The sequence below is a fragment of the Engraulis encrasicolus genome, chromosome 16 (genome assembly GCF_034702125.1).
Source record: "Engraulis encrasicolus isolate BLACKSEA-1 chromosome 16, IST_EnEncr_1.0, whole genome shotgun sequence".
In the NCBI taxonomy this organism is placed as follows: domain Eukaryota; kingdom Metazoa; phylum Chordata; class Actinopteri; order Clupeiformes; family Engraulidae; genus Engraulis; species Engraulis encrasicolus.
In genome coordinates this window covers 29,891,051-29,903,133 of record NC_085872.1, presented here as the reverse complement: position 1 = coordinate 29,903,133, position 12,083 = coordinate 29,891,051, and the positions used below count along the sequence as shown (strand labels likewise).

Here is a 12,083-nt window from a genome sequence, read left to right as displayed (position 1 = left end):
CACTGTTCGCAGAGAAAAGACAAGAATTTTGCGGTTCGCATTGCGAACCAACTTTCACAATGAACGCTAAGATCTGTGGCATGAACACGCCGGCCTTTTCGCGATAAGGTGCGGGAACGAGCTCTGGGGTCAAAGACGTGTAAAATGGCATTGTCATTCAGTGTAACGCAGTGATTCTCAAAGTGTGGTCCGGGGACCACTAGTGGTCCGTGACAGAGCTCAGGTGGTCCGCAAGTGGATTTGTACTTTTCCAAGACAAGCTAGCAGTAGACTATATTTGTAATATTATTACAAAACTAAACATAGATGAAATCTTATTTTCACCACAATAAGCCAGGCATGTAAATGTGAATAAGAAGTGAGTGATCTGCATCGAAATTAGCACCCGTCAACTGTCAATTCGGTAGACAGGTGGTCCCTGAACATTTTTGGGGGGACAAAGTGGGCCTCGATCTGAAAAAGTTTGAGAAACACTGGTGTAACGGATAGCTTCTGCTGACTGTAACGGTAAAAGAAACATGATTTTTAAACTGTTTCAAGTGAATGGATGACAGCCGAGGCTTTCATGAATTCACTGGAAAAATAAATAGATAAAAAGAGTCATGTTTTTTACAGTTACAGTCAGCAGAAGGTATCCGTTACACTGAATGACAATTTCATTTTGCACATCTTTGACCCACTGGCACGGTTCTCAGTCCGCCTGAATGCGCCATTCGTGGCAGTGGTGGAGAAAGCCGGGCTGGTTCTGTTCTGTAGCACTGTACCTGGTCTTCTCCTTGTGGCACTTGGCCAGGGCCTTGCACAGGCTGGGGTCCGGGCACAGGTCCAGCGGAGACTGGCCCTTCTTGTTGCGGATGGTGAGGTCAGCACCGTTGGCTGCTAGGAAACAGGCGATGGAGGCAGCGCTCTTCTTCTCGGCCCCCTGGGTACCCAGGCCCATGATGAGCTGTGGGCAGAGGAGGAAAGAGCAGGCTCATGAGTATGGAGGCACTCCAATTTTCTTATCTATTTATTTACTTATTGTTTGCCCTTCTTTTAATTTGTTACATGAGCCCTCTGTAGTTTTAGCGTATTTATTTGCACCTTAATTAGCCTCTTTTTATTTTTTTCAGGCACTTCTTGTATATATGCATTTTCTATTGGTTTTTAGATGCGTCCCACGCATCTCTATAAGAGGCTTTGGTGTCCGTCCGTCCGTCCGTCCGTCCGTCCGTCCCTCCGTCCGTCCGTCCGCCCTCCCGTGATGTGTTTCCCTCCCGTGATGCGTTTCTGAATTGTGATTCCCTCCTGTGATTCCCTCTTGTGTCCACAAGGTGGCAGTCGCTCAGTTTTGGCCTGGAGCTCATGCGTGCAAACCAACCGTGCTCTTTGCCAGTGAGAAAAACATGGCGGCACTTCCTGTTGATTTTCACATGAAAGTTTTGCTTAATTTAAAGTCCCTAAGCGACTATAAATGTTGTGGCTTCCATATATTGATGTAAAAGTGCCCCACGAAGTAATGAAGCACAACAAAGTTACTCCACATTACCATTTGACCACTCGTTTTTCTATGCTAACAGGTTAGCTAATGCAGCATTGTAAATGATCCAGGGAGAAAGGGGGAAATGTTGTGATTTCAGTCCGCCTGAGGCAACGATTTTCGTGGGGAAGATGACCTGCATCTCGGTGGCATTGAACCACGCCCCCGTGCCTTATTTGGCTCGCTCAGCACGTGCGTCCTCAGTCCAATCGCAATGCTTTATTTTCCCCAGACGTTTAATCGCATTTAAGTGAAAGTGCCATGTATACACATCGCAAAATAACTCTTAATCCGATCTATTTAAATCGCATTTATTAAATCGGACTTAAAAACATCATGTACACGTAGCCAATGTCTCATTGTTTAGTTTATGGAACTTACGGTTTGTCTGTTACGGTCCACGAAGACAATATCCACGTGAAAACGCAAACGCCTGCAAACCACTGTTTTGACAGAAATACAGTTCACCTGTCGCCTACTCTGTTTTCTTCCCAAAGCGGCATTTAAAAGTATTCCATGAAATCCAACATCAACGTCACTTCAAATAGGTGACAGCATCATGCTCACACATGAAATAACACTTCAGTGAGGGGGGGACATCACTGCTCTCATATTAAAGTGAAAAGAGAATTTCACATTTTAGTTTATTTAATGTAGGCCCATTCAAAATTGCAAATAGCCTATTCATTGAAATCTGTCCAGAAAGGGTTGTAATGTTTGCCTGTTTTTTATGTTTGTAATTAAAAAAAAAAAAAAAAACAACAACAAGATTAAAAAAAAAAAAATAGCCTAACAAAAATAGAGATTTTATGTTAAAAAAAAATGTGATATGGGATGGACCGATGGCCCCCCTAAGCTAAATTCGCCTTAGGTCCCCACATTGCTAAATTGTAAGGGATTATTTTGAAAAGACAGTAACATGTAATCAGCAATGCATTACAGTTTTTCAGTAAATTGCCCAACACTGTTGAAATCCTATGGTACTTTTTCAAATCCAGGCTTATACAGTACATGGTAGGCTTATTGATAAATTGCCTTGACAGGTTATGAGGAGGCCAAGGGGGCGTTTGGGCAAAAAAGGTTCAGAACGGGCATAGACGGACGCATCTGTTGTCCGCCTGTCGGACTTGTTATATTGTTTTTAAGTGCTTCATGTTTTTTGTTCAAAGATTACACTGTTTCTATGTTTATTTTTATGTTTATTTGTTTCTATGTTTATTTGTTGTCTTTGTGTGTCTTAAGGGGTCCTCAAGTCCTTTTATCTGCCTGTCCAGCACTTTGGTCAGCTATCTTGTTGTATTTTAAAGTGCTCTATAAATAAACTTTGACTTGACTTTGTATCTATCTAGCAGAAACCGCCAATCTCTTAAAATGTTTATATTCGTTCTTTATTCATTATAAAATATAAATCAGCACTGCTGTTCAGTCCCCATGAGTCTGTGTGCATGATGCATTATTTCATAACCAACTTTAATGTTGAAATGATTATTCATGGAGAAAATAGTGATTTATGAAGTAATAACTAAAAAAAACCAATGAAAAGTGGATACAAGATGTCTGGCGAGCAGTGACGATGTACTGACACACATAGACATCCACACACACACACAGTATAGTAAGTATGAGCCACATGGGAGACAAATACAGAACACAAAAATGCACAGAACGCGCACACGCGCACACACACATGCACACATGCGCACAAGCACACACTCTCTGCCTCTCTCTCTCTTTATCTCATTAGATGTGCGGACTCACTCCCCGCACTGCTTCTATAGAATGCCGTATTCATATGAAGCCCATTGGGCCCAGTTCTTATGGCCCTGGAACTGAAATAATGGATTCCGCACGCCAGCTGAAGTGCCGCCGTGACAGATTATTATTAGATATTTCAGCATACAAATTCCCTGTCTGGAAGTCTTTTAAATGGATAGCTGGCCGCAACCTCTTCTCTCCCTCTCAGATCTCCATCCACCTCCCCTCAACCTCCCCCTAACTACCCCACTATCACCACCGCCACCCACCACCACCACCACCGTCCCCCTGCTCCGTGCCTGCGATAATAGGGTGACAGCGTGATACAGGGGAGATTTGTCACTCTGTCTGCCGTAATAAATGACAGGCGGCTGGCCTGGGAGCAGCCACTCCTGTCAGCCGCGTGCTGATATACAGCAGCTATTGGGGGAGGGATGAGGAGTGCCGTACTGATCCCAGGTCAGCGGGGCGCGGTGCGAGGTGTCGTGTAGTGTAGTGTAGGCGGAGAGCAAGCGCGGCACGGTCCCAACACAACAGCATCGGGCAGCAGGCTACGTGTCGTGGAACTTTGGGCACGACATCACAGTGTGGATCAGGGAGGACCAGCCAGGAGCGTTGAGGTAGTAGAAGATGAAGTGTGTGTGTGTGTGTGTGTGTGTGTGTGTGTGTGTGTGTGTGTATGTGTGTGTGTGTGTCTGTGTGTGAGTGCGTGTGCGGTGTGCGTATCTGTGCGCGTGTGTGTGTATCTGTGCGTGTGTGTGTGTGTGTCCGTGCGTGTCCATTTTCATGCCACATGCTGATATTCAACAGCTATGGGGGGGGGTTCAGGATGAGTGCAAACCTGATCTCAGGTCAGACTTCAGTGTAGTATAGCCGAAGTGCTGTAGCTTGGTCCCAACACGGATTACACAGGCTGTGTACCATGGACCAGTGGGCACACAACACCAGTGTCCTGTCCAGGGATGGTGGGCCAGGACACAAGTTTGAGGCAGGTCTGTGGCGTGCCTGCGTGCGTGCGTGCGTGCGAGGTGCGTACGTGCGAGGACACAATTTTGAGGCTGCTCTGTTGCGTGCGTGCGTTCATGCGTACGTGCGAGGACACAAGTTTGAGGCAGCTCTGTGTCATGCGTGCCTACGTGCGAGGTGGTGTCTTATTTGTTACGTGTTCAGTCCCATGTGTCGGTTTGACTGTAAACACGGGGTAGGCCGGCCTTGGCAGATGGGAGGTTTCCGGAGGGCCTTGCCACAACACCCACCCGCCCGCCGCCCGCCTCCATTTTGGTGTGCTTGTGCCGGGCAGGGGTGAATTTCTCAAAACCAAAGTTGCTTACTACATTAGCTACTTTGTTGTTTTCAATGCATTTTCCCATTGGCAACTACCGAAGTTGCTAACAGGCTAACAACTTCTCTTTTGAGAAACTCACCCCAGACTTGATGGAGGAGAGGCGGTGCATGATGCAGTACATCCACAGCCGCAGGGAGACTCCCACGGACACAAGAGGCTTAAAGCTAAGCTCCTCTGCTCTAGTATGTAGGCTACGCATCTCACTTTCTGGAAGTGAGTGGGAATGTGTGTGAGTCTCTGTGTGTGTGTGTGTGTGTGTGTGTGTGTGTGTGTGTGTGTGTGTGTGTGTGTGTGTGTGTGTGTGTGTGATGGTCGGTGTATGTGTGTGCATTGAAGTTTGTGTGTGTGCCTTGTGTGTGCGTGTAGCTTATAAAGTTTCAATGTAAGCCATGTGGAACTCCAGTAAAGTGGACAGCCAAAATTGGGTTCATTTCACTGATTATGTTCTATCCGTTGTTCTCTCTTTTTTAGCACATCCTCTCTCTTCCTCTCAGTACTCCTTTTTAGCAACATTCCCACCTCTCTCCACACATCTCTCTCCCTCTCTTTCTCTCCTCAGTCTGTGTCTGTGCTGATGGACCCGTTGAGCCGGGTAATTCAATTCTCATCTTGTAAGCGTGCGGCGGTGGCGCAAACGCACAGCTGATGTCTCAATTAGGGGCCTGTCGGCCGGCCCGTCCTCCCTGGTGACAGAGGACACCTCCCCTGCAAGCAGGCCATGGCCACTACACACGCAGACACACACACGCACAGACACACATGCAGACACACACACTCGCAGACACACACACTCGCAGACACACGCACAGACACATGCACTGGTAGACACAGATAGACATGCAGACAGAAACTCATGTTGCTGTCCATTCAGCTGTACGAGCCGGCACAGAAGAGGCCCAGCACAGGCAAACAACTCCTAGACATGTCTCTGTCCATGACTTGCTGGATGCACTCTTTACCTGTGCAGGTTTTCTTTCTTTTTTGTTGTTGTTGCTTAGCGAAGGCGTGCTCTATGTGAATGTTTGTCTATGTGTGTGTGTGCGTGGTCGTACACTGTGTGTGCTGTGTGTCTGCTGAGGGAAGCGGCTTTGTGGGAGCTACACTGTAAAGCCTGGTTGTGTCTGTCTGAAAGGCCTCATTGGGCAGCCTACTCAAGCGACTGGGGAACACCATGCACAGACCAGGACCTAATCTGTCACCGTTAGCCAGGAAAGAGACAACGGCACGGCACTACACCACCACCACCACCCATCCTGACAGCTGTGGAGAACAAACTCCAGCAAGCCTGTGGTACAAGAGAGGCACAAAGAGAAAGAAATAGAAAGAGATGTATAAAAAAGAGAGAGAGAGAGAGCAAGAGCGAGCAAGCGTGCGCGCGAGAGAGAGAGAGAGAGAGAGAGAGAGCAATAGAGACCGGTTGAGAAAGAGGTACAAGTGTGGGAGTGGCAGGACAGGAGATCTGTCCTGACTGGAAGCAGCATACCTGTACATCCCGGCCCCATGTGCTTCGAGTCTGCCTGTCTGTAGTCAACGAAAGCACTAACAATCCCACTCAGGTGAGCATGCACTGGGACGGGACACAGCTGGGTGTGTAAATCACAGCCTCCATGACGATACGATTCAATATCGATGTCTTAAGGCAGCGATTCGATTACTACTTTTCCTACTTCTATTATGTTAAGGAGCTAGGGCATAGGGGCAGGGGCCAGCGATTTGATTATTTTCGACACTTAAGAATGTCCCACGATACGATATGATTCGATTCGATACGATACGATACGATACGATACGATCGTTGGCCGTAGGATCGATGCACATCGATTATTATTTACACCCCTTGACACAGCAGGAGCTTTTGCTTTAGAGCATATGCCTTCACCCCCAACAACTAGACAGGCAGCACTGATTTACTTTCACTCTCTCTCTGTCTGTCTTTATGTCTCTATCTATGAGTGGATTCCAATATGTGCACTCCTGTCCTCGGTCTGTGCTTGTGGCCTCGCATTTTGCTGGTTTTCAAAGTGGGGGCCAAACTAAAGCAAAATAAACCAAAAATAAGCTACACAATATTCACATTAGTTAAAAACGACTGTGTCATCATTTTCTTCTTTACAACGCATTTATTATGTTTCCTGTTTTCATTGGCTGAGTTTCGGAATGCACCAATTCCATCGAGTTGTGAAAGGGGGTGCAGCACAGATGTATCCTTGTACCTTGAATCCATGTACATAAAAGGTGCTACACAGCCCATGTCAGGGGGACCGTAGCTGAAATATACTGCAATATAGGGGACCTTGTCATGGTATTAAGGTTTGGGAATCACTGTATTAGGATGTACCCCATGTGTCCCTGTGTCTCTCTCTCTCTCTGCTCATTTCAGCAGTGCATTAAAGGGGTATGCCACTATTATGGGTCTTAATACAGTTAAAATCGTTGGCCAGGGTTTATATAGGTGGTAAAGTGTCTTATTTTTCATGTAAGCCGTTGTCTTGTTTTAAGACAAGTTAAAAGAGGGAGCATGTCGCTAAGCTAGTGAAAGTCAATGGATCCGTGTAGCATGTAGCAATGCTACATGGATGCATTGACTTTCACTAGCTTAGCGACATACTCCCTCTTTTAACTCGTCTTAAAGCAAGACAACGCTTCACATGAAAAATAAGACACTTTACCACCTTTATAATCCCCAGCCAACGATTTTAACTGTATTAAGCCCCAAAATAGTGGCATACCCACTCAGTCATGGGTGAGTGGTTAGGGCGTCAGACTTGCATCCCAGAGGTTGCCGGTTCGACTCCCGACCCGCCAGGTTGGTGGGGGGAGTAATCAACCAGTGCTCTCCCCCATCCTCCTCCATGACTGAGGTACCCTGAGCATGGTACCGTCCCACCGCACTGCTCCCCATGGGGCGCCACTGAGGGCTGCCCCCTTGCACGGGTGAGGCATAAATGCAATTTCGTTGTGTGCAGTGTGCAGTGTTCACTTGTGTGCTGTGGAGTGCTGTGTCACAATGACAATGGGAGTTGGAGCTTCCCAATGGGCTTTCACTTTCACTTTAACTTACAGTCCAGACGGCGACAAGCTCAGCTCACCCACGGCACAGGTGCACTGCAGGTTTGATGTACAGCACACACGATGACTTATTAATGTGCCTTACATCAGTGCACTACACTGAGGTGGGCCGAGGGGGACAAATGTACTCGCTCCGTAGTGAACTAGACAAAGCATAATGCACTCAGAAGTCTGGAGTTGTGTGGTGGTGGGTGTAGTGTTCTGCGTGTCGCGGTTCCACTGTGTACCTTGTGCCTGGAGGGATAGAAATAGCACGGGCACTGAGGCGTATGGGTTTGGTCTGCATGATATGCTGGTCCACAGTCTGCATGATATGGTGGTCCACAGTCAACTTCAGAAATTCCCCTGAATATGTGTTCAGGTGTGTTCAGCGGTGTGCGTCTGTGTGTATAGCTGTCCATACCGCGTTCTTGGGAGTAGAAACAGTAGCCTGGTCCTGACCATCCCATAATACTACCATTTCATTTCGTATTTATGGTCTGGCATTTGTTTGCTCTGAAGCGATTGTAGAAAGCAGGAAGTTTGCACTCAGTTATAGTTTGAAATTATTGGACACCTCTCACCCAATCGCTGGCAGTTACTCAACAACAACATAGCGCAGACCAATGGCTCTGGCGCAGATGTGTACGTCATTGTCACGAGCGTTCTCCCCCTTTCGTCCCCACGTGGGGGGCGTATTCGATTATTGGCTGTTTTCTGGGGGGGCGTTGCAATCAAAATTCTACTGCTGCAAGCACTCCACAGAGAAGCACGGCCAGACTACAGTAGTGGAGCCAATCCTTTGGCGGAAGTACGTAGGATGGCTCGCGAGGCTATAGAAACAGTATACTGAATTCAATATTTGTTGAGTTGAGTTTTGTCCCAGTGCGTACCATATTCTTGAAGGTGTATATACTGTATACAGTGGGTATGGATTGTGTGTGTTTTTCTATGAGTGTATAAAGTTGGCCTGTGTGGTGAGGAAATGGGGTTCTCTCGGAGGGGGTGGGGGGCATTCCAAGAACCTATCTTCGTAGTTAACCGTAAACCAACGTTAAGTTAATATTGAGGTAGTGACAAATCACCTAATTTCTTCACTGAATGACACATGTGGGCTATCTATTAGCAGGTGTACCACTTCCTGCAGGTTAAAACCTGGCCAGAGGTGCATTTCTGGAAGGCATAGTTGCTAACTATGTTAGCTACTTTGTTGATTCCAATGCCATTTACCATTGGCAACTTCTGAAGTTGCTAACTGCTAACAACTACGCTTTCCAGAAATGCACCCCAGGTTTATCACTTAACCAGCTTGAAAATATCCTTTCCCGGTTCTTTGTTGCGTTTTGTGTGTGTGCTACTTTGCGGGTGCATACCGTGTTCTTGGAGGGTTCCCAGGGCTCCACCTTGCTGACGTCCTGCATGTCCTGCAGCTGCCGCAGCTGGGAGAGCGTGTGGTGACGCAGGGCCTCGTGCAGCGGCGTGTCCCCATCCTTGTCCTGCACGTCCAGCTTCGCCTCCGCCCGCACCAGCAACTACGCACAACAGTCACATACACAGGACATGGAGAGTGAGATTTTTTATTTATTTTTGGTGAAGCAGCAAGGAGGAACTTGAACACCACTGACGCCGATGCACAAATTATTTTAATGCATAAGGAAAATAAAGAAGGTGCTACCCAGTGAAGTGCAAAATGTTTTCGGTCCTTCAGACCATCATCAGTGCCAAAACAATTTTTTTTATTTTTTGGAAACTGCTTTTTTTTATGGTGGGCGGAAGACGTTGCCTTGCTCGCCTGAATATTACAGGCTGAATGGTAGGCCGGTCAGCATGGCAGTTGCTAATGGAAAACTGCACTCGCAGCTACATACAGGTACATATTTATTTTATAGGCCTCACAAGATGGACAGGGCCAGACAACTTCCTGTCTTAGATGGGGGTGGCGACTACAGTAATGTGTGGCAATCCCAGCGGTGCCCACTAGGTGGCAGGCAGCTCAGCAGGGCAGACCTTCCCCAGGACTTCCTCATTCCGCCCACACAATCTCTCCCCTGTGCTTTCCCAGCCTCTGCTGCTCAGCACTACATCAATCAAGGCTGAAGGGCTCGTCCTGCCGCAGCAGGCCCACCATCATGAGGATCACCCACCCCCCCATCCCTTCTCCCAACACACACACATACGCACGCACACGCACACACGCGCGCGCAAGCACGCACGGATGCTAAAGCTTGCACGGTCACACACTCACTCTCTCGCTTTCGCACGCACACACGCACGCACACAGCACTCTTAAGTGCTTAGAGCAGACAGGCGGGGAGGTGGGGAGATGGGGCAGGGGAGATGGGACAGAGCGATAACGTCAGAAGATAGGAGATGTCAGACGGGATTGAGATAGGGGGGCCGGAGGAGTGGTGTCGAAAAGAAGAGGATGGCTTAGATGGGGCTCAGAGGGAGGAGTGAAGAAAAAAAGAGAAGAACGACGGAAAAGGAAAAAAAGAGCTGACGGGAGAAAAGGAGGAGAAAAAAGAGGAGGAACGAAGAAAAGATGGGGAGAAAAGGGGAAGGCAAGGCAAGGCACTGACCCGGACAATCTGGGTGTGTTGGCGCTCCACGGCGAGGTGCAGCGCAGTCTGCTGGTTGACATTCTGGACATCCAGGCTGGCATTTCCCTGCGGAGCACAGGGGACACGGGGGGACAGACATTAACCATGGACTCACACACCTCTAGCTGAACCACACGCAGTGGCAGGCAAGGCCAGAAGAGGCGTGGCGAGGCAAGGTAAAGGGCCGTACACACACATCGCTGCTATTTACTAGCTTCTCGCTTGCTCGCCTACTCGCCTCTCTTTCATGGAACGTTCGCTGAAAGTTCCTGCGGCTTTAACTGCCAATGAACAGGCGAGAAGTACCGAACTCTGCCTTCCAATTGGTTACTCGCTTACTCGCCTCGCTCGAAGATAAAATATTTTCAAAATATCGCATCGCTTGTACAGTACTCGCCTACTCGCCTGCTAGTCTCGCTGGAACACATTGACATTCTATTGAGTTCATTCGCTGAGCGAGTAACTAGCAGCGACGTGTGTGTACGGCCCTTTAGGCAAGACAGACAAGGACCTGGCTTGTGTATGCATAGGAACAGCAAAACAGCAGCACAGCAGTTACTCTGCTCAGAGTAGAGAGCCAAGGCAGCGGAGGGCGAGGGCCTGTTCTGCCCCTCGCCATGCCTCGCGGAAGACCGTTACTTATGTGAAAACCCAAACACAGTTGAAGCCACTCTGGTAATGAATGGCCCCAGTCAGCCTGGCAAAGAGGCATGCCGCTCCCTCCCCACCAACCAACCCCCCCCCCCCCCCACCGCCGCCGCCACCGCTGCCGCCACCGCCACCCTCCGCTGTTCTTTCCATTTGCGAGCACGGCTTCGCGAGAGAGCGGACGTGGGGCTTCCTGCATCAGCGGGGCACACATTCGTTTCCTGGACAGATGCAACATAAAATCCAATTTTCATTTCTTACCTCTACCCCTTTACTTCCCAAACCCAGCATCCCTCCACAACCCCCCTCTGTCTCAGCTACCTTCCAACCTCCCCGAAAAACATTTTCTCTACAGCGAACTCCATTACGGGAGTGACACATCCTGCAGGTTGTTTTAAAGATGCTTGTGTGCTTTTTGCTTGGGTCCAGGTCGTTTATATTCAGATGTTCTCTGCGAGAGACACCAAGCGCGACATGGCACTAAGCTCTGTGCTGCGGCACTGCAGACTCTGTTACCCCCAAAGCTCCGGGACTCCTGGCTGCGGCTGTGGCTGTCTGACAGGGCCTGGGAGCCCACAGGCACGACACGAGCCGCCCTGCGTCTACAGAGCTCCGCATGACCATGGCACAATACTACGAGGCAGGCTGGTTCTGTGTGTAATTTAGCGCTATGCAGTACAACCATGGCACAATATCAGGCTGTCTGTGTGTATCCAGCCCTGCATGTCCGTGGCACAGTACTACATGGTAGCCTGCCTCCAATGCACTCTGCACGTCTGCAGCTCTGCACGCCCACAACACCACAAGGCAGCCTGGCTCTGCATGTACACACACAGAGCTCTGCATGGCCATGGAACAATACTACAAGGCAGCCTGGCTCCAACGCTTTGCAGGACGATGGCACAATACTACAAGGTCGCCTGGCTCCAACGCTCTGCAGGACGATGGCACAATACTACAAGGCGGCCTGGCTCCAACGCTCTGCAGGACGATGGCACAATACTTACAAGGCAGCCTGGCATCCTCACACAGCTGCTGGAATGCTGCGGCAGCGGCGTTGCACGTTCACGCTAAGCTAGCGCCTCCGTGCCACGAGAGAAACCACCACTACTACACCCACCAGTCATGCCCGTTTACCCACCCTGCCCACACCCTCTCGCTCATCTCA

The 12,083-nt window shown here is 48.9% G+C and overlaps 1 protein-coding gene across 6 annotated transcripts in view; it reads right to left on the bottom strand.

The window, feature by feature from the left end:
- Positions 1-12,083, bottom strand: part of mib1 (MIB E3 ubiquitin protein ligase 1) — an 89,245-nt gene that overhangs the window by 12,211 nt on the left and 64,951 nt on the right. For all 6 annotated transcript variants that reach the window (XM_063219336.1, XM_063219338.1, XM_063219332.1 and 3 more), the window contains 3 exons: positions 10,247-10,333; positions 9,041-9,199; positions 765-946 (listed from right to left, as the gene is read on the bottom strand). In XM_063219336.1, the coding sequence (XP_063075406.1) occupies positions 765-946; positions 9,041-9,199; positions 10,247-10,333 (428 nt within the window). The remainder of the gene's footprint in view (positions 1-764; positions 947-9,040; positions 9,200-10,246; positions 10,334-12,083) is intronic.